General features: G+C 42.6%; 1 protein-coding gene across 2 annotated transcripts in view; it reads right to left on the bottom strand.

Annotated features, from left to right (window-relative positions):
- The window catches only part of nphp4 (nephronophthisis 4), a 193,594-nt gene that overhangs the window by 18,643 nt on the left and 147,062 nt on the right, over positions 1-27,889 (bottom strand). For both annotated transcript variants that reach the window (XM_036947178.2, XM_036947179.2), the window contains exons 18-25: positions 14,958-15,095; positions 12,740-12,963; positions 6,838-7,064; positions 4,837-5,026; positions 4,380-4,463; positions 2,833-2,989; positions 2,430-2,506; positions 1,921-2,006 (exon numbers count right to left, since the gene is read on the bottom strand). In XM_036947178.2, the coding sequence (XP_036803073.1) occupies positions 1,921-2,006; positions 2,430-2,506; positions 2,833-2,989; positions 4,380-4,463; positions 4,837-5,026; positions 6,838-7,064; positions 12,740-12,963; positions 14,958-15,095 (1,183 nt within the window). The remainder of the gene's footprint in view (positions 1-1,920; positions 2,007-2,429; positions 2,507-2,832; positions 2,990-4,379; positions 4,464-4,836; positions 5,027-6,837; positions 7,065-12,739; positions 12,964-14,957; positions 15,096-27,889) is intronic.

The raw sequence follows: 27,889 nt of genomic DNA, 5'->3' as shown, positions 1-27,889 counted from the left end.
ACTAGTGGCGACATGTTGTGTGGACCAAAACAAAATAAAACTGGGTGTGTCACAAAGCATGATCAACTTAATTAGCCAGCTACAGTAACTAGCTACCGGTAGTTTGCTGTCTCGCATGCCAGTGTAGAAATGTAGAAATCACTCTACCATTTCCTGGTTGAAAAATTCTAAATGGTTTGCCTCATTTCAGTTTATTTGACAAAACAAGGAAGTATAGAGTAAAGAATCATTGTACCATCTAAACCGCTGTTAAATATATTTTCTATAACCAAAAATATTTTATTTTCAGCTGTTTGAAGCTGGTGTAAAAAAAATGAAATTAAGAGACGCAAAAATGAAACTTCATGGGAAGCATAGAAATAGTGCACATAGAACATATATACAGCTCCTTAGACTTGCTTTCAATGAGAATGACAGATACAGTACCAGTCAAAAGTTAGGACATACCTACCCAGTCCAGGGCTTTTCTTTATTTTTACTATTTTCTACATTGAATAATAATAGTGAAGACATCAAAACTATGAAATAACACATGGAATCATGTAGTAACCAAAAAAGTGAGTATTTAAACTTTGCCTTGATGACAAATTTGCACACTCTTGGCATTCTCTTAACCAGCTCATGAGGTGGAATGCATTTCAGTTAACAGGTGTGCCTTGTTAAAAGTTAATTTGTGTTAATTTGTGGAATTTCTTTCCTTCTTAATGCGTTTGAGCCAATCAGTTGTGTTATGACAAGTTATGGGTGGTATAAAGAAGATAACCCTATTTGGTAACAGACCAAGTCCATATTATACAACTCAAATAAGCAAAGAGAAACGACAGTCCATCATTACTTTAAGACATGAAGGTCAGTCAATACGGAACATTTCAAGGACTTTGAAAGTTTCTTCAAGTGCAAACACAATAACCACTAAGTGCTATGATGAAACTGGCTCTCATGAGGATAAGTTCATTAGAGTTAACTGCAACACAGATCGAAGCCCAAATAAATGCTGCACAGAGTTCAAGTAACAGACACATCTCAACATCAACTGTTCAGAGCAGACTGCGTGAATCGGGCATTCATGGTCGAATTAGCTGCAAAGAAACTACTACTAAAGGACAAGTCAGGATAAAAGGAAATAAATGTTGCCCATCCTACGTCAATGGGCCGCGCGGTGCATTCTGGGCGATTCTGGGACAAAGAACGCTCTCCTTCAAGGAGTGAATGAGAATCTATTGGGCACTAGCTCAAAAACCCAACATTACCAAGAAGAACAACATTACAAATCTGTTATGAGATGTGAGATCTGTTCTGAAATAGACAAATCCACTCATTTGAAGGGGTGTCCACATGCTTTTGTATATATAGTGTATGGTGGGGGAGGAATAATGGTCGTGGACTGTTTTTCATGGTTCGGGCTAGGCCCCTTAGTTCCATTGAAGGGCCATCTTCAGCATACAATGACATTCTAGACAATTCTGTGCTTCTACGTTTGTGGAAACAGTTTGGGGAAGGCCCTTTCTTGTTTCAGCATGACAATGCCCCTGTGCACAAAGCGAGGTCCATACAGAAATGGTTTGTTGAGACCGGTGTGGAAGAACTTGACTGACCTGCACAGAGCCCTGACCTCAACCGCATCGAACACATTGGGATGAATTGGAACGCCAACTGCAAGCCAGGCCTAATCGTCCAACATCAGTGCCCGACCTCACTAATGCTCGTGGCTGAATGGAAACAAGTCTCCGCAGCAATGTTCCGACATCTAGTGGAAAGCCTTCCCAGAAGAACGGAGGCTGTTATAGCAGCAAAGGGGGGACCAACTCCATACTAATGCCCATAATTTTTGTAATGAGATGTTCAACGAGCAGGTGTCGACATGTAGTGCATCTATGTGTGCATGTGTCGTGTGTGTGTGTGCTTATGTAGGATACATACGTGAACACTGTGACGAAGAACTTTCGGATTTGAGGGCTCGGACTGCCCGGCACTTTTAAATACACATCTTGAGGCTCCCCTTGTGCCTGTCAAAGAGAAATCACATTGAGGTTTATTGAAGCATTTAGTGGAAATCCACTCTTTCGTGGAATGTTTTCAGTGGCCGATACCCATGTTATGCAATTACAAATGTCTTCGAAACACAGCAGTTAGCCTCTTTTTGAATTCTGAAACCTTGCACATTTTAGTTTTCCTTAGCAAATCAGTTCCATAATTTAGTATCCATTCCTCGGGGAACACCTTTCCGTTTCATCCCAGCACTAACAATTTAGATTAAACTAATCAAGGGCTCGGTGAACAGATGATTAGTGCTGGGATAGATAGAAATGTGAACCCCCTGAGGTTGCCCCCGGGAAATGGAGTGAGAGCTGCCGCCGTAATTAACTCACACACCCCAGTTTCAGTGCTGGCCCGATTATCAGAGCAAATTATTCCATTCATTCTCTTACCAACATCTTTGTTTCACAGATGACGTTGGGGTCACTGCAGCGCACTGAGATCTGAGACCCAGCATCTGTGTCTCCAACTGGTGGCCCCGGCCGGGCCAACACGCCAGACAGAGAGAGAGAGAACATTGTAGAGGGAGAGAGATAGAGGGGGATAAAAGAGAGGGAGAGAGAACAAACTGAGCATTTAGTGGACAACTGGTGACGAGTGTGTGTGTGTGCGTTTGTGTGTGTTTGTGTGTATGTCTGTGACTGCATCTTTCTCTGTGTTTGTGTGTGTGTGTGTGTATGTACAGTATGTGTGAGTGTCTGCAATTGCATTGTGTGTGTGTTAGCATGTCTGTCTATTTGTGTGTGTTTGTGTGTGTGTGTGTGTAGCTAGGCTAATGGGGCTAATAGTGGGCACCTGGCATTCTCTCCCAGGAGGGAAGGCGCAGGGCCTTCTTCAGAAAGGACAACTCTGGCTGGTAGAAGCGGAATGTCTGGTCAATGACGTGAGGGGTGGGCTCCACGCTCACCTGGCAGATGGCCAGCGGCTTACCATCCTCTGCCCTGAATGTCACCTGCGAGTAGGGTTGGGGAGAGGGAAGGGTGGACGACAAAGGAAAGTGGAGATTTCATATTGAAAAATAATAATGCTTACTGTTGCCTGTAGCGATAGTAAACAACGGATTATCGTGGATGCTGTCACTACTGGCCCACATAGACAACTCAAGGTAACAATTTAAGGTAGAGGAGGATGCTTTATGTATAGCAGTCTTGATACAGTTACAATAAACTTAAAACATATACTATTTGAACCCAAGTCTGGTATTGATACACATTGTTATAGAATGCAAAGACAGGACCTCTCATTTGCGTTATCACACATGCATGCACACACACAGTACTGCTGCTGTGAGAAGGATTTCTGTCTGTCAGAGGTCAGTTTCCATTTAACCCACTGTCCCAGTGAAACTGACACACAACCCCAACAGCTGTCAGCAGGCCAACACTAACACAACCCACAGCACTTTCAGACGCATCATCAAAGGGGGACAGAAACTTGGGCCTGTAGGTAATCGGGGGCACACAATGGTGTTTAAAGTCAGGCTTGACTGTGTTTGAGAGTCTCGCTTTAACAATATACTGAATGTGATGATAGATTGGGTTGGCATATGTTATCATAACGTGTTTAGCAGGTACTATTGGGCATAAGTCCAGCCGATTCCAGAATTGATAGTGTAGGTCAAAAGAGGGTTGTTGGCACAAGTTATAAAGCATTATATACCTGCAGGCTTTAGGTAGTGTTACCTTAGTTCTTATCCAAAAACGTTGAGCATTTGGTTGAGTGTGCATGGAGTGCCCAATGACAGGGTTTGCACTATTCCATTTATTCCAATGCGTCAGGCAATCAAGTGCAGCAAAACCTACTTGTCCCAAACTGTTATAACAATGCAAGTGTCTATGGAACTACAGTACCATGTAAACATATAGGTATTTGAGACACTTACAGTACTTTAAAGTGAGACCAAATAAACATTTGATGGACACCATGTGGTAAACACTAAACCAGGCTTAACTAAACTTAATTGAGGAAGGCAGGAATACAGGTAAAGTCGGAGATGTATCTCTAAAACAAGTTCAAACTTAAGATTGACAAGGTTTATAAATAATCTAGTTTGTGAGAGGTTTATTTATAATCATGGGAAGCGAACATCTGTGACGTATCACAAATACAAACACTAGCTAGCATATTCCCAGCCTCCAGAGACACAAAATAGGATTCTTCAACTATACAAAAGGAAATAAACAGTGAATATAAATAATTATCATATGGTACTCTAAGGCACACACAATATTCCCTCACACGGCACACTGGAAATCCTTTAAAACAGAGACCGCATTCATCCCAATGCAAAAAAACAACCCCTGGACATGTTTTTATCCAGAGGTTGGGTTGTCCATGTATACCTTGATTGACTTGGCCAGCACAGTATTGGACAGATGTTTCTTGGCCACCTGAGTACTTCTGCCACTGGGTATGAGACTCGGCCCCTGCAAGACGTAGATAAACAATCACATAAATAATACATGTATACATCTTTTAAATCGACCAAGACAACTGGGAATGTACAGCAGGTTATAAAACTGTAAAGCACCAGTGTACAATCTGTAGGGACAGAGAAAGACGTAGCAGCCGATAAGATGTGCGGACAAGAAACTCTAACTTGGTATTGTTAACCTAAACGCTCAATGACGTTAACCCAATCACATGGCATTAATCCTATTATATTTACCCTATATTTGCATTTTCTCACCCTAGTAATAGAAGTCAGGCTCTGGCTAATATCCCTGGGCGAACTGATGAACTAAAGCCTGTGTTCTAACGTCTGACTGTCAGGGTTGTCATGGCGACACATTAGGTTACCTGGGGAACCACAGAGTTGTCTGAGACGAAGGTCTGGTATTTGAGGGGGACGTGCACACTCTCCTTGGGCCGCAGGTACACCTGGGGGGCAAGCGTGCCCTCTTTGAGGTGGAACATGCCCTCCTCCAGGGGGGTTAAGGTTTTGGTCAGTGTCTTGAAATACCTCCACTCGTCACAGTCCGTTATGACACTGAACAGACAAAGGGGAGTGAGAGAGAACACTGTTAAAAGAGAAAGGGATGGGGGGGGGGGAGAATATAGGGAGAGAGAGATGGAAAGGTAAGATAAAGGAGAGACAGAGAGATGAGAAGAAGAAAAAAGAGAGGAGCATCCTCGCTGGTCAGCAGTCGGGTCACACCTCCAAAGGCCAACCGTTTATCGGTACACTGCTCTTCTTTCAATTACATACGGCCTGATTGGTAAACGGTAGGCAAGTCATTGTAAATCTTCAAACCTCTTCACGAAATGGATTCCCGGGGAGAGATCTTGGGGAACAAAAAAGTAACAGACTGGGCGGTATAGAGAAGTTATTTTCTTTGAGTACACAAATTTAATGTGCAAATACATAAAGGAAAAGGGGGCTCCTTTTAACTTCAAAGGCTCAACCTCCAGGCATGGAGAAGGGACATTTCTCAATAGACGACGAAAAATGTATGAATTTTCTCCAAAACCCCACCTTCTAAATAAAGGCTGGAGCTAGTCGACCATTTCAATGAGCTCTTACTACTACAATTTCCCATTCTCCAGTCTGGTAGCTAATTAGAGAACAAAACTTCACACGCACACACACCTTTTCAAAAAGTATTTTAAAAAATGTATGTGTATGCGTGTTTCAGTAGGGAATGAAAGGGCATCAGGAGTGGAGAAAGAGAGAACAAGACACACACACACACACAGAGAGAGAAAGAGGAGAGAGAGAGCGAGAGACACACACAGAGAGAGAAAGAGCGAGAGACACACACAGAGAGAGATAGAGAAGAGAGAGGGAGAGAGACACACACAGAGAGAGAAAGAGAAGAGAGAGAGAGAGAGACACACAAAGAGAAAGAGAGAGAAAGAGAAGAGAGAAAGATGACACAGATGGTTAATAATACAGGGTCAACCCTGTGCTGGCTAAGATATATTTTTTTCCGTTCCAACTATTGTAGATGTGTAACCAGGCCAACACATCTCAGTTTGGCTCAGTCGTGTGAAAATGGTAATAGTATAATAGTAAGCATCTATGATTTGATAGAAAAGACCTCAATGTCTCACTGTTTACTCTCTAATGCCTCTTCGAGAGACGGCAGCCGGTTCTGTGTTAAACATGTCGGCAGCGGCAGTGTGTCATATCTGGTGGTTAACGTTGGCACGCAGCCCTTTAAGCGGCCAGGGATAGGAAAGCTTGCAGATCCGTAGCACAGCTCTGGTGTTTCCTGATCCCCAATTAGATCCGGAGAGCCTACTGGCCGGTGCTAATGCTATAATGATTCATTCCCCCATCACACCGCTACTCTCCTCCAGTTCTCCCTCTTCTGTTTATCAACATGAAGAACGCTTATCCATCCAACACCATGCAGATCTGAGAAGAATCCATAATGGGAGACTATGGTGGGGGAGTGTGGGGTGTGTGTAGTGGGATATGTGTGGGTGGTGGTTAGTGTGTCTGCGTGTGAAATAATGGGTTATGGGGAGGAGGGAGAGAGAGACTGTATTTCTCCAGCATTATCTATGTATCTGGTTCAAGGGCAACTGATAGCCAGTGTAAGACTTCACCTGTTCTCTCCTGGTTAAACGTGCTGTGGAATATAAACAAAGTCTGATTCTGAATATAAACTAATATAAACTGAATATAAACGAAGTCTGATGGTATTTTGCAGCATGCTTAAATACAATTGTTTACAATATTATTTCTCTCTCTCAACCCCCCCCCCAATATAACACCAGGCACACACAAACTCTAACAAACACCACACCCCACACACACACTCCACTCCCCCCAGCATCCCTTCCCCTGCATACCTGAGCTCGGGGTCTTCGCTATAGATGGTGACAGTCTGTGGGGTGTTGAAGGGGTTGCGGAGAACGTACTCCAGGTACTCGGCGGTGCCCAGCGTGGCGTAGAGGGTGTGGTGTATGGTGATGGCCTGGCTCAGGATGTGGGTGATCCCTTCTGCCTTACTGCGTTCCCTGTAGGCATGCATCAGGCGCAGGTCCCGCGCCAACTGGGCACGCTCTGCTCGGCGGCCCTGAAGGTAAAAGAAGTGGAGAGACCATAGAATTAGTGCTTTATTTGAGCTGGATCTGCCGGCACCGCCGGCACCTCTCATATTTGACTTTGTTTGTACTGGCACTCATTTGCCCAGATCCGGTACCTCTCGCAGCATGATTAATTTATTGTCTCACTGTTTGTACTGTAAACATTATAATACAAGCGATCAGAGTTAAATCAATTGTCTATTCATTATTTCTCCAGCCCCCCCAAGAAAACCTTCACGTAAAAGTGTGATGATACTACTGTGTAATCATCCTATCCTGCCACACTGATTTCAGACATGATCTCTTCTTTGTACATACAGGTTATGGGGTAGGCCGGCCTGGTAAGTAACTGATCTTGAAACAGGTTTAACCTAGCAAAACCCCTCGACAACATTCCGGTGAAAAGGCAGCGCGCAAAATTCTAAAATATTTTTTAGAAATATGTAACTTTCACACATTAACAAGTCCAATACAGCAAATTAAAGATAAACATCTTGTTAATCTACCCATCGTCTCCGATTTCGAAAATGCTTTACAGCGAAAGCACAACATATGATTATGTTAGGTCATAGCCAAGTGAAAAAAACACAGCCATTTTTCCAGCCAAAGATAGGAGTCACAAAAAGCAGAAATATAGATAAAATCAATCACTAACCTTTGATGATCTTCATCAGATGACACTCATAGGACATCATGTTACACAATACATGTATGTTTTGTTCGATAATGTGCATATTTATATCCAAAAATCTCAGTTTACATTGGCGCGTTACATGCAGTAATGTTTTGATTCCAAAACATCTGGTGATTTTGCAGAAATACTCATAATAAACATTGATTAAAGATACAAGTGTTATTCACAGAATTAAAGATAGACTTCTCCTTAATGCAACCACTGTGTCAGATTTCAAAAAAACCTTTACAGAAAAAGCATCATCTGAGAACGGTGCTCAGAGCCCAATCCAGCCAAAGAAATATCCGCCATTTTGGAGTCAACAGACACTATAAATATTCACGTACCTTTGTTGATCTTCATCAGAAGGCACTCCCAGTTCGACAATAAATGACTGATTTGTTCCATAAAGTTCCATAAAGTCCATCATTTAGCCACTTGTTGTTAGCGTGTTCAGCCCAGTAATCCATCTTCATGAGGCGCGAGCACTTCGTCCAGACAAAAACTCAAAAAGTTCCGTTACAGGTCGTAGAAACAAGCCAAACAATGTATGGAATCAATCTTTAGGATGTTTTTAACATAAATCATCAATAAGGTTCCAACCGGAGAATTTCATTGTCTGAAGAAAAGCACTGGAACGAGAGCAAACTCTGTCAGGAGCGCGCGTCACAAGCCTGAGACACCCTGCCAGACCACTGACTCCTTTATACTAGAATCCTCAAACCAGTTTCTAAAGACGGTTGACATCTAGTGGAAGCCCTAGGAAGTGCAACTGCATCCACATCTCACTGTGAATTCAATAGGGACTGGGTTGAAAATCGACCAACCTCACTTCCTGTTTGGACTTCTTCTCAGGTTTTTGCCTGCCATATGAGTTATGTTATTCTCACAGACATAATTCAAACAGATTTAGAAACTTCGGAGTCTTTTCTATCCAATACTAATAATATGCATATATTAGCATCTGGGACAGAGTAGGAGGCAGTTCACTCTGGGCACGTTATTCATCCAAAAGTGAAATGCTGCCCCCTATCCCAAAAAGGTTAAGTGGTGGTCACATCGCGTAGCCTAGGCTAGCTAGCTGTCTCCCTTATCTACTGATAATTCTGAATTTGAAACGTGTGATAGTCACCTTGGTAAGAATAAAAAAGGATAAGAAAAGGCAATCTAGGTTGATGACATTTGTCAAGTCCAAAAATCCAGAGAAAGATGGTGAAGCATCTAACCTGAAACGAGCCAGAGAACTGTCAGAGAGGAGTGAGGAAGCTGTTCATGATGGCGCCATTCTTTAGATAGCTAACATCGCTGCTAATTCTGCATCACCACTGGCACCTCCACTAGCTAGTAGACCTACTAGCGAGACAGATTTGGCGCGAGAGGGGGAGGGGAGGACGAAGTGCCCGGAGCAGGTTCAATTTGGAGGCTCAGTTCAAGCGCAAGCAAACCAAGCAAGCAACTTGGCTTGTCGTGTAAAATACGAGGCTGGGCTGTGCAACATGCAATAAAGTAGGGAGCTTGGGTCTGGAAAAGACTGGAGGGATGAAACTTGCAAAAGACCAGGTGGAGTGTACAGTAACCACCTCTGCCTCAGACATGACAAATAAACTAAGTCCTCAGAATCTCTCTGCCAGCGGTTTGGCATTGACAGTTCATGCACAGTCATACAGGCATACAGACAGTACAGGGACACCAATGGTAAAGGAGATATTCCAGGTGGACTGAAATACCTGTTGGTGGCGGTCAGCAGTGAAGAACGCGAGTGGGGATTTTTTTAAAACAACCTGATTTGTACCTCAACCCGTGCCTCCCTGTACACCTCCACCATATCAGGACTACTTATTGCCCCCCCTGACTAAATTCAACCCAGTCCCCTAAGTGAGGTCATGGATTGCTAAAGGACACAGATGTGGCACAGACACCAAGAGCAAAATACGAATGGGGGAGAAGACGCATGAGGGAATGGCTGTCTTGTGGGAGGTTTTGGAAAACTAAGGTAGGCAAATATTTTCTATGAACTGGTTCTGTGAAGTTAATCTGAATATGCTCTTGATATTATCACAAAGGCAGGAAACCTATACATTCTGATGTGTGTTCTGATGTATTTTATTTGAAGATATACGAAGTTTGGGTAAGCCCCAAAGCTGAGTAGGGTTGCAAAGGGTCGGAAACTTTCCGGTAAATTTCCAGTAAATATTCCATGGGAAGTTAAGCCTGGGAATTTTGCAGAATTGAATCAATAAAGTTAGCTTATAACAGTGAACCTTTTTTGTGGGATACACAAGGCAATTCTAGGTCTTGTGGCATATTTTGGTTAAACTATCCCAAATTCAATGGAATTGCAACCCTTTGCATGAACAGTGCATTCTTCCATCACATGCACAGTGCATTTCCTCCATCACATTTACAGCTGATTCTCAAGATCTTGCAAACTAATGAGATGCTATTGAGCCCACATTAATACACTGTCTGAGCCAAGGAGTACATGCTTTCTGTTTTGATTACAATACAGGGTGGGGTGAAACTTTTTTATACGACATACATTATTTTTTTGTTAGTAGTAAATAGTAGCCTACAGCAAAGTGTGTTTAAATCATTTCTAACTTGTTAACAATTGCTGCAAGTTAGTTTTTGCTACCATGTGGGTTTTAGCTTGCTTGAGCCTTCTAAATGAGGAGTGTTAATACACCTGTTTCCATACATGTTTCATTGTAAAACATTTGTCTTACAAAGGAATTGTTTAACTGCTTAACCTCTCTGCGCATATATCTGTTTATTATACCTGTTGATACAGGGCTCATATGTGAAACTATTCTAACTGAACATTTTCTTTCACAGTGACACTGACTCCAAATGGGAGCCCCCATTGCCAAGGTGTCCATCCCCCACTGAAGCTGGTTCATCCAGCTCCTGCCACGAGTGGTGTTCATCTGCCCAAATGTATTTCTGCAGGCATGGATGTGCTATGGCACCTGGCATCAGCAGCATAATATTGTGTAGAGGACTGAGGGTCTTCCAAATATTGAAAGTGTTATTTTGTTTGTTATTTTTTTCATGTTTTTCTCCATTTTTTTGGGGGGGGGGGGTGTTAGAATACCATTTTGGTATTTTGTATATAGTTATTCCATTCAAAATGTATAACTTCACCAATTTGGCCACATTTGGGCTACTTGTGTGGGACACCTGGGTGACTTCATGATACGTGTCATGTAGCACACTCATTTTGGAAGTTATCATTCTGAAACTTTGCATAAGTACTGTTGCCCTCATGTTTTTCACTGAAATTGTCCACACCATCCTATCTGAATGTATGTTTTATCTTGTTAATTTTAAAGATGATACAACCATAAAAAGATTAAAAAAGACTATTGTATTATCTAAACCAGATCTATTGTGTTATATTCTCCTACATTCAATTCACATTTACACAAACTTTCCTTTATTGGGGGTGTATTGCTAAATGCCTATAATTTCCACCTGTAGTCTTTTCCATTTGCACAACAGCATGTGAAATTTATTGTCAATCAGTGTTGCTTCCTAAGTGGACAGTTTGATTTCACAGAAGTGTGATTGACTTGGAGTTACATTGTGTTGTTTAAGTGTTCCCTTTATTTTTTTGAGCAGTGTATATACTGTACTCTATACCATCTACTGCATCTTGCCTATGCCGTTTGGCCATCGCTCATTCATATATTTTTATGTACATATTCTTATTCATTCATTTACAACTTGTGTGTATAAGGTAGTTGTTGTGAAATTGTTAGATTACTTGTTAGATATAACTGCATGGTCGGAACTGGAAGCACAAGCATTTCACTACACTCGCATTAACATCTGCTAACCATGTGTATGTGACAAATACATTTTGATTTGATCTGGTGGAAGGGACTGTGGATCTGAGGCTCTTTTCCCCTATTTCCTTCATCATCCTCCAAATCCCACCAACATCAGTCGCCTCGGAGCGCAACGGGTCCTTATTTGAGAACATACACACCAAAGCACGCAACAGGCTGACCAATACAAGGGTTGAAAAATTGGTGGCCATCCGGGCAAATTTGAGGCTTTTTGACCCTGACAACGAGCCATCCTCAACAAGGTTGGAAAGTGACTGTGAAGATGAGGCCTCAGAGTCTGATGTTCAAGAGGTGGACATTGAGAAGGTCCAGGAAGAAGACATGGAAGCCTGAGAGGAAGACAACCAAATCTTTAGTTTCTAGACTATCATTTTAGAGATTTATGTTGAAAATGTTTTTTTGGGAGATGCGATGGCTCATTGGGGATCATTCAATATTCCCTTTCTTTTGTTGTTCAGTGAAATCATCCCATGTGAAGAGTCAACTAATTTAATTGGAGTTCAAGTCGTAACGAAATCGTTTTTTTGATTTCCATTGGAATGATTTAATCATTTGCAATGATGTCTACTTATGATAAGGTAAAAGGTTTATGGTTCTGTCTCCACATGATATGGTAAATATATACAATGCAAAAAACATCTAAATTTAAATGGTATTAATATTAATTTGCATATATTTCCATTAATTCCCACAGAACGTTTCCACCTCTGAATATTCCCCAAAAAGTGCAACCCTACAGCTGAGTATGGGCATATGCGTATGGTGAGTGTTAAACAGTGACGTCTAAAATGCTTTGAGTTAACCATCCCCTTGTCCATTTCAGCACCATAGATAGTAGGCTATAGGCTACCTGGCTGTTTGATCTGTCTGTTGCATTGCTACGTTGTTTGCCAACTTTTGTACTTATATGTTCGGGTATTGGGATATGAGTGTTCTGCTGCTACATTGATGTGAATGTTAGAAGAATTTTGGCCCTGTAAGTCCCTACAGCTGCATGTGGCCATATTTGTATGGCGTGTGTTCTGCAGTGACGTCTAAAGTTTTGCTGTACATTGATGTCTTTAAAATGACTTTGGGGGAAGGGGAGAAGGCCAAGTGGGCTTCTTAGTAGAGAGCCAGGTGGCCATGTTGTTGACTTTACCGTGACCTTCGTCTTGACCTCGCTGCCGGTGCCATCTTGTCCCCCCTCGTGCTGCCGCACGGCCACCATGCGATTGAGTTTGCGCTGGCGTACGTCGTCGGTCTCGCCCCACCAGGGGGTGTTAGTGCAGGGCGTCCCACCGCCCTCCTTCATATGGCTCTGGAGCAACGGCACCAGGTCCCCGTCCAGCTCCACCAGCCTCTGGGCCCGCGCTGCGTTACGCACTGCAACACATTCACAACAGGCAATCTTACAGCAACGCATTAACAGCCTTACTGCAACGCACTCACAATATTAACAACCTTACCGCAATGCAATCACAACCTTACTGGAACACATCAACAAACAATTATTTTGATCTGCATTGACCCATTAACTTGTTGGGAGCATTCTTTAGTTTACTACTCCGTTAGTCAGCACCTCTACCAACATTTTTTGGTGTCCGTCAGCTTTTTAGTGCTAGGCTGAAACATCAGTGTACACACCCTGTGGCTCTCCAGAGTTATAGTGACCACTGTTGTAATGAAAAGTATCTTTGTAGCCATCAGCCGTAGACAGAGAAGAGACCTAGTAACGACCATGAGAACCACGAGCCATACATACCGTATTTATTTGTTTTGTCAGATGTTGCCAACACAGCACTTACTGTAATGATGCTGATGGGATTGAGTATGCATTAAGACAGCACCCTGAACCAATTGGAAGATAAACATCTGACTGATATCAGCCCACAAATAATCTGGGAACCAAGGAAGGGGAGGAGGGGAGCAGCCCAATAATATAAAAGAGAGAGATAAAGTAAGTGGAGGATCAAAGGAAGGGGGCCTCAAGTACTGTTTCTCATCTAAAGCCCTTCTAGAATAGTGGAGGCTCTGCTCCCACTCACTGATAACTCACCAGGGGGATATCTCCCCCTCTATCTCTCTCTTGGCCTCTCCCTCTCTTATCCATCTCTCCCTCTCGGTCTCTCTTACCCTCTCTCTTTCCCTCTCCCCTTCTCTCTCTACACGCCTCTCCATTGTTATCGTTACCTCTCCATCCCTCTCCCCCTTCTGTCTCTCTCCAAGTCTCTCTACCACTTCCCACACAATCTCCATCTCTCCCGGCACTTCTTCGCATTCCTCCTTATCAGAATGGCGTCAGCGATCTGCCAATCACTTTGCTGGATAGTCCCCGGGTAGTAGGTATTCACTACAGGCTTGGAGAGAATGGTACAGTAATGGAACTGTAGTACTTCAGCGACTAACTGAACAGATCTACAGTCATTCTGTTGGGAAGTCATTTGCAATAACATTCATCTATAAAATAAAGTGCATTTCTTATCGTAAGCACACACCATGGCCTGATTCACACTATAGGGCAAACCGAGCCAAGCCAAGCTGTACTATACTGGCGTGGTTACACATCCACCATAGAACAATGTGAAAAGAAAAGCCGGGACAGTACGAGTCAGGTCAATCCTTTAGTGTGAATCAGGTATGTGTAGTTGTTTTCATACAGTGTTTGTAGACTGGATTTCTTCGGTTTTGTTGGACATTCATTTAATGGATTGAGTCCCGCCTACCTAATTTCTATGAGCCACCTCACAAGCTCTGCTTCAGCAACTCACCATGGCTTCAAGTCCTCAGACACGTCGCTGCACTATGGGGGTCCGAGCTTTCTGCTCCCTTGCCCCTCGCCTACGGAATGCTCTCCCTGATCATCTGAGAGCCACTCCATCAATCAGAACTTTTAAAACAGGTCTTAAAACACAGCCTGTATTTCTTACAGTCCTAATCTGCAAAGTTACTTTAGTTCCTAGCTTCCTACTGCTATTTCCTGCCTTGATTCTAAATGTTTGATGTTTATTGTTTTTTTGTGGTTTTTCTTATCATTGTTTGAAATTTTGTAGAGCTTTGGAATAACACTGTAATGAAAAGTGTTATAAAAATGAAATGTATTATTATTTTCAACTGTTATTATTATTCTTCTTCACACCTCTGTTGTGGTGTGTGTGAGGCGCTGAACACTGTGTGACCAGCCACCAGATATGCTTGGGCAGGCTCAATTAGGCTGCAAATTGAGTGTCTCAGAGCTGAAGAGAAAGGGCAGAATGTATAATGGATCTGGATGAGACAGTCATGAATAACACCGCCACCGTCGCCCTGTAAATCAACCAACAGCACACACAGATAAAAACACAAGTTCACATACACAAACAAAGGTGTGGGGGTCCTACCGCTGAGTCGTTGGATGCTCTTGGAGGACAAGCTGCCCCCGGTGAAGCCACTTGTGGCATCCGGCGGTGAGATGATGTGGGAGCGTGACGGAGGAAGACACTGGGGCTTGTTGGGTTTGTTCTGGTCTACAGGACATCCTAGAGAAAACCAAAGGACGCCATTTTGAAAGAGTAAACACAGTTCTCTTTATTTGAACAATTTCTCAAAAGGGCTGTATTTTGGGATACGGGATCTGGACTTTGATATAACATGTGTTACTTCACTTATTTATTTACCTCGTGTTTTTGATGTCCGTGTTGTCGGACTGTGTTATTGGCTGTTTCTGTGTTATTAGCTAACATTAATTTAGCTAACATTAATTTCATTTAGAAAAATATATTCACTAAATACAATAGCTTTATGTTGTGTTGATCCAATCGGTCAACACAAGCTTCCAGGTTACCTCCAGGTAACATTCAGTACACTTTGCCTCCTCGGACACCAATTTGAGAGCTTAACTAGTGGAATCCATGTTCGCTTCCCACTCATGGCGGATAAAGGGTGAGTTGTGCTCAACGGTGAACGTTGATTGATTCCAGGGTCTCCTCTGGTGGAGAGCAGACATTAATTCATTTAGTGCCGAGCTACAGCAGTTGTGTGTGGCAGTCGAGTCGCCCGGGCTGTCGAGCAAAGCTTCACACCTGGTAATGGGAGAGTGGGAGAAGCAATTGCTCACTGTGAGGAGTAGTGTGAGTGCCAATGCCAAGCAGGGTTCGCCGGACCTTCTATTCGCTGCCAATAGCAGAGAGCGCATTTCCCCCCCAAAAATGGCCTCAAAGAGAGATTGTTTTGTAATTGGCGGTTATGCTGTCTGGCAGATTCCAGGTAGAATTACAGGAAGATGACTGAGGCTCTAATTAAAACTAAAGGTTAGAATTAATGAAATTGTTGCATGCAGTCTTTCTCTGCTACAATTCGAGCATTTCACTCGAGTTTGGCAACATCCACTTTGGGGAAAGTGACTTTTCTAATGTCTAAATTTTACAGACACTTTTTTACTGTGGAGCTCGGAAATGATGCACCGCGGCCGTGGCGTACTTCATAAAGTGTGAGCATTGCAATTAAGTGGCTTTATCACAGTACGACACATCTCCGTGGGCTTGTGGAGTTTTTAGTGGGAATTAAAACCACTCTCCGCGGCTCGGCATCCTTCAGAGCTCCAACTCTTTCATCAACAGCTGATAATAGGGAGGCCCAGTGAGTAACGAAGAGATAGGGTTGCCATGCAAACAGACACCGACAGACGCAATTGCGCAGATTAATGGCCGAGGTGTCTCTGCCTTCTCCTCTGTGATTCCTCCGAAATCCATCTTGTTATGTCGCCACTGCCACAATGGAATCCGACCGAATTATAAATATAAACGTCACATTTTGTATAAGTTATAATTCCACAGATATTATATAGTAAAGACATATTGGGTAAATGTCTTGGATTGGTAATAAATGCTATCCGGATGGCCATTCCACGAAACATTCGTTACATTCTTTCAGTGCATTCCCGCTAGCCAATTCTCCTTTTATTGATAATAGTCCTCACTAGGGCCTGAGACGTAGGCTAGCCTACATGTACAAATGAGTAATCACTGTCACAACAAACGACTGGGTGGTGAACTAATGGCAAACAGTTTAATCATGCTTATTCATGAACTATAACCATGATTATCATCAAATTATGACCAATGAAATAATTTTGGGTGACATCGACAACAGTACTTTTCACCCTCCCGAGTCATTTTTCATTCCACACAATTTAAAATCATCCTCGCAGTGCAAACAGTGTTGGGTCGTCCCTGTGAAATGGAATGCAGGGATGTATTTAGTGATGTGAAAACTACACGTTACAGATAGAAATAGAATGAATAGCGTGAACATGATTCCCTATTCTACATTACAGACAATAATATCTGTTCTACACAAATAAATTTCTTTCTGAACGTTCTGTTCTGGAGGAGGCTCAGGCATGTCTTGTGTTGGGCAACTGCTATAAGCCGTCTGTTGAGATGAGACTAATTGTAAAGAGAGTGCCAGAGGGCTCAATTCTATTAAAATCAAATCAAATGTTATTGGTCGCGTACACACATTTTGCAGATGTTATCGCAGGTGCAGCAAAATGCTTGTTTCAAGATCCAACAGAGCAAATATATATGTGTTATTTCATAGTTTTGATGTCTTCACTACTATTCTACAATTTAGAAAATAGTAAAAAATAAAGAAAAACCCTTGAATGAGTAGGTGTCCAAACGTTTGACTAGTACTGTATGTATATAATATATACATATATATAGTGCGTTCAGAAAGTATTCATTCCCCTGTCACTTTAATAATGTTTACATATTGTTTTAGCCACTTCATATGAACACGGAGTATGCAACACATTAAGAACACTCTGTTCTTTCAATGACAGACTGACCAGGTGAATCCAGGTGAAAGCTATGATCCCATACTGATGTCACTTGTTAAATCCACTTCAAATTGGTGTAGATTAAGGGGAGGAGATGGGTTAAAGAAGGATTTTTAAGCCTTGAGACAATTGAGACATGGATTCTGTATGTAAACCATTCAGAGGTTGAATGGGCAAGACAAAAGATTTAAGTGCCTTTGAAAGGGGGATGGTAGTAGGGGCCAGGCGCACTGGTTTGTGTCAAAAACTGTAACACTGCTGGGTTTTTCATGCTCAACAGTTTCCCGTGTGTATCAAGAATGGTCCACCACACGCCAACTTGACACAACTGTGGGAAGCATTGGAGTCAACGTGGGCCAGCAACCCTGTGGCACGCTTTCGACACCTTGTAGAGCCCATGCCCCGACAAATTTAGGCTGTTCTGAGGGCAAAAGGGGGCACGGGGGTGTGCGACTCAATATTAGGAAGATGTTCCTAATGTTTGGTACAGTACATATCAAATGGGAAAAACAGTATGTAAACATTAGTCATTGAACACTTCATGACAAGATGGCGCCGGAGAACAAGGCTGATGTTTTACATATTCCTAACCAATTGTAATTTTTTGTTTGTTTCTTTGTGTTTTTTGTAACTTATTTTGTAAATAATGTTCCTGTTACCGTCTCTTATGACCAAAAATAACTTCTGGGCATCAGAACTGCGATTACTCACCACGGACTGGCAGAATCCTTTTTTTCTTTTAACGAGTCCGATGAGCCTGACGTGATATACTGCTTCCCCAGGAACAGGCCCAGATCCCCGTCATTTGAGTGAAGAGAAGGCGGAGAAAAAGGGGCCAGAGGGCGGGCTGCCTGAGAATTCGTAGGCAATAAAATAAACCTTCCATTTTGCTAGCAAACGTGCAATCTTTGGAAAATAAAATTGATGACCAACGCAGAAGATTAGAGTAAACTGCAATATCTTCGACTCCGACAACATTGTCAAAATACAGTGGCTTGCGAAAGTGTTAACCCCCGTGGCATTTTTACTATTTTGTTGCCTTACAACCTGGAATTAAAATATATTTGGGGAGGGTTTATATAATTTGATTTACACAACATGCCTACCACTTTGAAGACGCAAGATATTTTTTATTGTGAAACAATAAGGAAATAAGACAAAAAAACAGAGCTTGTGCGTGCATAACTATTCACGCCCCCAAAGTCAATACTTTGTAGAGCCACCTTTAGCATCAATTACAGCTGCAAGTCTCTTGGGGTATGTCGCTATAAGCTTGGCACATCTAGCCACTAGGATTTTTGCCCATTCTTCAAGGCAAAACTGCTCCAGCTCCTTCAAGTTGGATGGGTTCTGCTGGTGTACAGAAATCTTTAAGTCGCACTACAAATGTTCAATTGGATTGAGGTCTGGGATTTGACTAGGCCATTCCAAGACATTTAAATGTTTCCCCTTAAACCACTCAAGTGTTACTTTAGCACTATGCTTAGGGTCATTGTCCTGCTGGAAGATGAACCGCCAGTCCCTTTTAATATCCGGGCAATGGCACACATTTCAGAAAATAAACACCTGTTTCAAATAAACGCCCGCTCTAAATGAATTGTTTACAAGTTTATATAAACGCCCGCTCTAAATGAATTGTTTACAAGTTTATATAAACGCCCGCTCTAAATGAATTGTTTACAAGTTTATATAAACGCCCGCTCTAAATTAATTGTTTACAAGTTTATATAAACGCCCGCTCTAAATGAATTGTTTACAAGTTTACCTTGAAATGTTTACAAGGTTTAATGTTTGATGTCACATAAAATAATTCAGACTCCAAAAAATAAAATAGAGGTATATTAAGACTAAATAAACGTGACCCTGTGAGTAAATTATAACACAGTGCAGGAAAATAAGAAATTGCTTAAAATACTGGAAGTGAATGCTGGAATTAAACAATTAAGTATGCAAATGAGCAAAATGTGAGTATTAATAGACGCCTGGCTCAAATCAAAGCCTGTCTCTAATAAATGTCTGTTGTGTCCAGTGATTTAAGCAAATGAACACTCAGGCTATTAATTTAAGTTTTACGGTATTTAACAGTCTGCTGGTCCCAGCAGCTTTGATGCACCTTTACTGTCTCTGCCTTCTAGATGGATGGTCCTTGATGATCTTCTTGTCCTTCTTGTGACACCAGGTGCTGTAGATATCCTGGAGGGCAGGCAGCATGCCCCCGGTGATGCGTTAGGCTGACCGCACCACCCTCTGGAGAGCCCTGCGGTTGTGGACGGTGTAATCTCTGTTACGCAGAAATAATATTCTCACAAAGTTTACAAGTGAGATTACGGACAGTGCAATTAACGTAGCAGGCGGTGATACAGCCCGACAAGATGCTCAATGGTGCATCTGTAGAAGTTTGTGAGGGTCTTAGGGGCCAAGCCGAATTTCTTCAGCCTCCTAAGGTTGAAGAGGCGCTGTTGCGCCTTCACAACACTTTGCGGATGGATCATTTCAGTTTATCAGTGATGTGCACGTCGAGGAACTTGTAGCTTTTCACCCTCTCCACTGTAGTGCTGACTATGTGGATAGGGGCATGCGCTCTCTGCTGTCTCCTGAAGGCCAAAATCAACTCCTTTGTTTTGTTGACGTTATTTTCCTGGCACCACTCCACCAGGGCACTCATTTCCTCCCTGTAGGCGGTCTCGTCATTGTTGATAATCAGGCCTACCACTGTTGTGTAGGTCACCAAACTTGATGATTGAGTTTGAGATGTGCATGGCCATGCAGTCAAGGGTTAACATGGCGTACAGGAGGGGGCTGAGCATGCACCATTGTGGGGCCCCTGTGTTGAGGATCAGCATGGCGGAGATGTTGTTGCCTACCTTCATCACTTGGGGTTGGCCTGTCAGGAAGTCTAGGACCCAGTTGCACAGAGCGGGGTTCAGTTCAGACCAAGGGCCTTGAGATTAGTGATGAGCTTGGAGGGCACTATGGTGTTGAAGGCTGGGCTGTAGTCGATTAACAGCATTCTTACATAGGTATTCCTCTTTTCCAAACGGGATAGGGCAATGTGCAATGCAGTGTGCAGTGGATCTGTGGGTCTGTTGGGGCGGTATGCAAGTTGTAGTGGATCTAAGGCACGTGTCAAACTCATTCCACGGCGGGCCGAGTGTCTGCGGGTTTTCGCTCCACCCTTGTACTTGATTGATGAATGAAGGTCACTAATCATTAAGGAACTATCCTTATCTGGTTGTCTAGGTCTTAATTGAAAGGAAAAACCAAAAACGTGCAGACACTCGGCCCTCCGTGGAATGATTTTGACAACCTTGGTCCTCCAGTACCCCAACAGCACACATTTTGGTTGTAGCCCTGGACAAACACACTTCTTTCAACTCATTGAGGGCTTGATGATTAGTTGACAAGTTGAATCAGGTGTATACTCAATATGGGTAATTATATTTCTATGCAAAGAAAGGGGGGTCCTGCATTTACTTATTCCATTTCTTACTTACTAGAAATAGTCTGCATTTACAGATCCATCTCTCTAGATTCTGTGGTTCCATGCAGGCAACCTTTTAAAAATAAACCACTTTATTCTCATCTGGATGAAGGGGGCATGTGAGTGGTTTTGATATCTTTAACCTTAGACGGGCAGTGGTAGCATACTACATCACTCTGAAACATTTGTATCTGATCTGTGCCCTTTAGGCAAAGCGCACAAAGCACTTAATTCACCTTACAAATATTTGGTGGAGGACAAATGTCCTCTCTGTGTTTGCTCCAATTTGTTGGTTTCAGGAGGAGTTCATGCGATTAGTTCCTCTCTCTCGCTCATGCTGCAGTCCTGCCAGGGCTTATCGGTCTGCTGCAGATGAGGAGTGTTGAAAAGGCCTGGAGATGGACCTAATCGCTCTTCTCTCTCAATGTGGCCACATACTTTTCCCCCTGTGTGTGAATGTCTGTGTGTGTGTGTGAGTGAGTTCATTAATAATACACTGAACAAAAAATATAAATGCAACATGTAAAGTGGTGGTCCGATGTTTCATGAGGTGAAATAAATCATCCCAGAAATTTCCCATATGCACAAAAAGCTTATTTCGCTCAAATTTTGGGCACAAATTTGTTTACAGCTAACAGGTGTGGCATATCAAGAAGCTGATTAAACCGCATGTTCATTACACAGGTTCACCTTGTGCTGCGGACAATAACAGGCAGCTCTAAAATGTCCAGTTTTGTCACACAACACAATGCCACAGATCTCTGCAGGAATGTCCACCAGAGCTGCTGCCAGAGAATTGAATGTTAATTTCTCTACAATAAGCCGCCTCCATCGTCATCACACAAAACAATTGACCAGGGCGGGGTTCAGACCCAGGGTCCTGAGCTTAGTGATGAGTTTGGAGGGCACTATGGTTTTGAGCTGTAGCTGATAAACAGCATTTGTCATCTCTTGTCCAGTTGGGATAGGGCAGTGTGCAGTGCAATGATGATTGCGTCATATGTGGATCTGTTGGGTCGGTATGCAAATTGTAGTGGCTCTAGGGTGTTGGTTAAGGTGGATGTGATATGGTCCTTAATTAGCCTTTCAAAGCACTTTAAGATGACAGAAGTGAGTGCTACAGGTGGAGAGTAATTTAGTTCAGTTACCCTCCCATTCTTGGGTACAGGAACAACGGTGGACATCTTTATGCAAGTGTGGACAACAGACTTGCAGCTGCTCTGCACATGCTCTGAGGATGCGGCTTGGGATGCCGTCTGGGCCTGCAGCCTTGCGAGGGTTAACGGGCTTAAACAACTTACTCACGTTGGCCACGGAGAATGAGAGCGCACATAGTCCCTGTTAGTAACGGGGGCTCGCGTTGGCGGTTCGATGTTATTTTCCTCAAAGCGAGACTTAGGGTTATGTGATGTGGCTGGATTTCCCTTTATAATCCGTGATTGTCTGGAATTTCTGCCACATAATTATTGCGTCCGAGTCGATGAATTGCAACTCAACCCTATACTGTCGTTTTGCCTCGGATTGCCTTACAGAGGTCATAGCTGGTCTGTTTCTACACGTCCATATTTCCAGTCACCTTGCCATGGTTAAATGCAGTGGTTCGCACTTTCAATCTTGCGCGAATGCTGTTATCTATACACGGTTTTTGGTTTGGATAATCGTCACAGTGGGAACAACATCCTCTATGCACTTCCTGATGAACCCAGTCACCAAGTCAGACATTTTTCTCAGAGGCGACACGGAAAATGTTCCAGTCCGCGTGATCAAAACAATCTTGAAGCACAGATTCAGATTGGTCAGACCAATGCTGAACAGTCCTCACCACGGATGCTTCCTACTTAAGTTTCTGCCTATAGGTGGGGAGGAGCAGAAAGGAGGTGGGATCGGATTTGCCGAATGGAGGGCAGGGGAGGGCCTTGTAGCCGTCCTGGAAGGGAGAGTAGCAATGATCTAGAGTCCGTGATGCGTGTGTGGCACAGGAGATGTGTTGATAGAATGCAGCTGTTGGCCACACCAGATACTAAGTACTGCAGTGCATCTCCTCCTCATGGACTGCCCCAGATTTTCCAGTTCTTGCTGTGAGATGTTACCCCACTCTTCCAGCAAGGCACCTGCAAGTTCCAGGACATTTCTGGGGGGAATGGCCCAAGCCCGACCCCCCGGATCCAACAGGTCCCAGACGTGCTCAATGGGATTGAGATCCGGGCTCTTCGCTGGCCATGGCAAAACACTGACATTCCTGTCTTGCAGGAAATCACGCACAGAACGAGCAGTATGGCTGGTGGCATTGTCATGCTGGAGGGTCATGTCAGGATGAGCCTGCAGGAAGGGTACCACATGAGGGAGGAGGATGTCTTCCCTGTAACGCACAGCATTGAGATTGCTTGCAATGACAACAAGCTCAGTACGATGATGCTGTGACACACCGCCCCAGACCATGACGTACCCTCCACCTCGATCCCCCTCCAGAGTACAGGCCTCGGTGTAACGTTCATTCCTTCGACGATAAACGCAAATCCGACCATCACCCCTGGTGAGATAAAACTGCGACTCGTCAGTGAAGAGCACTTCTTGCCAGTCCTGTCTGGTCCAGCGACGGTGGGTTTGTCCGCATAGGCGACATTGTTACCGGTGATGTCTGGTGAGGATCTGCCTTACAACTGTCTACAAGCCCTCAGTTCAGCCTCTCTCAACCTATTGCAGACAGTCTGAGCACTGATGCAGGGATTGTGCGTTCCTGGTGTAACTCGGGCAGTTGTTGTTGCCATCCTGTATCTGTCCCGCATGTGTGATATTCGGATGTACCGATCCTGTGCAGGTGTTGCAACAAGTGGTCTGCCACTGCGAGGACGATCAGCTGTCCGTCCTGTCTCCCTGTAGCGCTGTCTTAGGCATCTCACAGTACAGACATTGCAATTTATTGCCCTGGCCACATTGGCAGTCCTCATGCCTCCTTGCAGCATGCCTAAGGCACTTTCATGCAGATGAGCAGGGACCCTGGGCATCTTTCTTTTTGTGTTTTTCAGAGTCACTAGAAAGGCCTATTTAGTGTCCTATGTGTTCATAACTGTGACCTTATTTGCCTCTGTAAGCTGTTAGTGTCTTAACGACTGTTCCACAGGTGCATGTTCATTAATTGTTCATGGTTCATTGAACAAGCATGGGAAACAGTGTTTTTAACCCTTTACAATGAAGATCTGTGAAGTTATTTGGATTTTTACGAATTATCATTGAAAGACAGAGTCCTGAAAGGGGGACGTTTCTTCACAAGCTGAAAAACTTTGAGAGGATTTATCTATGGTTCCCTTGTTAAGATTGTAGCTCACCTCGCTCTGGCTAACATAAGTTGTTGATCTTGTTGTTGATGTGCATACGCAACTGAAGGAGAGATGGCCTACGTGTTCATGGTTGTTTGATCAATAGGACTGTAAAGTTAACAAATGTATGAGGACTGCCTTGGTATTTACATAGTTGCAGATATCCATTCAGGAGTATTTTGTGGCTTTTGGTGAATGCTTTCAGTAGCTGTTGCTACTGCCTTAAGTCCAGTTCAAAATTAATTATGGCAGGCCCATGTGACAAATGGCTTATATGCATATAGGCCTACTGTAGCTCTGATTGGATATTGCACACCGGTCGTTGTATAGTCCGATCCTGGACAAGACAGATGTTTTTATTAGGTTTAATTTACTGCAGTGTCTATTAATTGTCCAAACACACAGCCACTTTCACACTCTATATTACAATAGAATTTTCACAGATTGCTTACTCTACGTCATCCACAAACATTCTATGAAAAAAAGTGAAAGTATAAAAAAGTGAAAATGACCATATCTAAGTTCTCACTTCTCAAAAAATGTTTTGCTTGAAAGCTGTATCCAAATCTAATCTGATGTAGTGATCAAAATACAGTAGCCATATCTAGGAAAAGCAAAGTTCCAAAAGCTGAGCCAAATATAGTATATAAGAGGTCATACAAGAAGTTTGTTGTTGTAAAGAATATTTGTTGGTCCGTGGTGTATAATGAGGAGCAAACATACACTGCACTTGAAAGATTTATGAAATTGCTTATTTCAGTTACTAGTAAGCATGCACCCATTAAGAAAATGACTGTAAAAACTGTTAAATCACCGTGGATTGATGAGGAATTAAAAAATGTTATGGTTGAGAAGAATGAGGCAAAAGGAATGCCAAAAATGTCTGCCTGCATAACAGATTGGCAAACGTATTGCAAATTGAGAAATCATGTGACTAAACTGAATAAAAAGAAGTAGAAAGTAGGCAGTAGGCATGACATGCCAGTAACAAACACCAACACTACACATCCAAGTATATCTGACCAAATTATGAAAGACAAGCATTGTAATTTTGAATTACGTAAAGTGAGTGTGGAAGAGGTGGGAAATGATTGTTGTCTATCTACAATGACAAGCCACCGGGGTCTAACAACTTGGATGGAAAATTACTGAGGATTATAGCGGACGATATTGCCACTCCTATTTGCCATATTTTCAATTTAAGCCTACAAGAATTTGTGTGCCCCCAGGCCAGGAGGGAAGCAAAAGTAATTCCGCTACCTAAGAATAGTAGAGCCCCCTTTACTGGCTCAAATAGCCAACCAATCAGCCAGTTACAATGCTATTTTACAGTAAACAAATTGACAACAAACTTTCAGCATGCTTGTAGGGAAGGGCATTCAACAAGCACAGCACTTACATAAATGACTGATGAATGGCTGAGAGAAATTGATGATAAAAAGATTGTGGAGGCTGTTTTGTTAGACTTCAGTACAGCTTTTGACATTATCGATCATAGTCTGCTGCTGGGAAAACGTATGTGTTCTTTCTTTACACCCCCTGCCATATTATGGATAAAGTGTTCACTCTCTATAATAACACAGAGTGTTCTTTAATGAAAGCCTCTCAAACATAATCCAGGTAGAATCAGGAGTTCCCCAGGGCAGCTGACTAGGCCCCTTACTTTTTTAAATCTTTACTAATGAGATGACACTGGCTTTGAGTAAAGCCAGAGTGTCTATGTATGCAGATGACTCAACACTATACATGTCAGTACTACAGCGACTGAAATGACTGCAACACTTAAGTTGACAGTTAGTTTCAGAGTGGGTGGCAAGGAATAAGTTAGTCCTAAATATTTCTAAAACTAAAAGCACTGTATTTGGGACAAACCATTCACTAAACTAAATTCAGGGATGACAACTGGTGAAATATGCAAAAAACATTCATCCCTGCTTGGGGGAAATGCAGATTAACTAATTAAACAACAAAAAATATTATCTACATGATCAGAATCTGTGTGTAAAATAAAGTGGTTAATGTAAACCTAACTCACAGGTAAAAAATGTAAAGAAAGCAATCCAATGTAATTTCTAGCCTAGACTTTACAAGTCTTGAGAAAAAACAATCCACTAAATATTTCAGTTAGCCATGACAGCCTTTATAATAGAACGCTTATGACCACACACATCTAAATATTGCACATCTTGAAGAAGAAATCGAATGAAACAAACATGCATTCTATTTTTGCTCCATTATAGTGGCCACTATAGTAGACATCGATCAAGTGCACAATGCTACGTGTGTTTAAAAATAACGTTCACTGAGTAAAACCTTTTATAATCCCCCCTCACTCACACACGTGTTACTATCAAATGCAACACAACAAAAGCATCATCTTTGGGCTACACTGCACATTATACACTTTCTGCCTATGGACATCTGTTCTACAATGTGCCAGCAGAGCATGACACCCTTTGTTGGAATAATTGATCTCTTTCAGGCAGAGAGTACAGCTGGCATACCCCTTCTTATCCACTGTAAAAAAGTGAGAAAGAGGGAAAGTCTATGGTGTTCCTTTCACCTCTATGGTGGCATCCATCTTAAGCCAGGCCCAGCTCCAGATACACTTGTTTAGTAACAAGCAACGCCTACTTTTCACCTAATTCTCTCATTCTGAAAATTAACCACAAATTATAGAGGGAAAACATTAGTTCACAGATAGTAGTTAGTTCATTGGCTAGTTAACTAGTTAACATTTCACACAGATTGCCAGAGTACCGTAAGCAACGAATGCGTTATAACGTGAGGAACGGCAAGGAGTCGTATACCAGTTAACACTATAGCGAATTGGTTAGGTTACTAATGTTAGCTCATCTGATGTAACGTTAGCTGACTTTATTAATAAGCTAAATTTCACACCATGAACTCAATTATTTGATCAGATAAGTTCGCTAATGTTGCTCAACATTTCTCTGGCTTGCTAATGGAGAGTTAAATCCAGTTAGCAAGATACTTAACAATGCTAACAATACTTGTTCCACCACACTTTCTCCCTCACCTCAAACTTTCCAAATGCCAGTTGTTTTTTATTTACAGCTGATGAAGTACGCTTCATCACCTTCTCACCCGGTCTCTGTGGTCAGGCTTCTCACCAAACGTTACCTCTTCGTTATAGTTCATTGGACATGCTGCTGTAACTGGCAAGCTGCCTATCTACTCTCCGCTGTCCCTCGAGCGCACGCTGATGCTGTAACTAGCAAGTTGGTTGTCTCTTCTCTCTTCAGTCGCGTGCTGCACTGCATTCTGTTATGTGAACGATTGGCTGAGCCTTGGATTCAGCCAGTATTTCTCAAAACGTGTATCATTTGTTCGCTTACAGCCAGGAGGTATCCAAAGCCCCCCCAAAAAACTTTTCTCATCAGATCTATACGAATCACGTAGGTCACTTATTTTGGATTCAAAATGGCGACTGACACCCATGCATACCCCACAAGACATGCCACAAGAGGTCTCTTTTAGAGGTCGACCGATTATGATTTTTCAACGCTGATCCTGATACCGATTATTGGAGGACCAAAAAAGCTGATACCGATTAATCTGAAGATTTTATTTATTTATGTGTAATAATGACAATTTCAACAATACTGATTGAACACTTATTTTAATTTAATATAATACATCAATAAAATCAATTTAGCCACAGATAAATAA

This window comes from Oncorhynchus mykiss, chromosome 16, assembly GCF_057628025.1.
Source record: "Oncorhynchus mykiss isolate SJ-2025 chromosome 16, ASM5762802v1, whole genome shotgun sequence".
Taxonomy (NCBI): Eukaryota; Metazoa; Chordata; class Actinopteri; order Salmoniformes; family Salmonidae; genus Oncorhynchus; species Oncorhynchus mykiss.
This window is presented reverse-complemented; position numbering and strand designations above follow the sequence as displayed.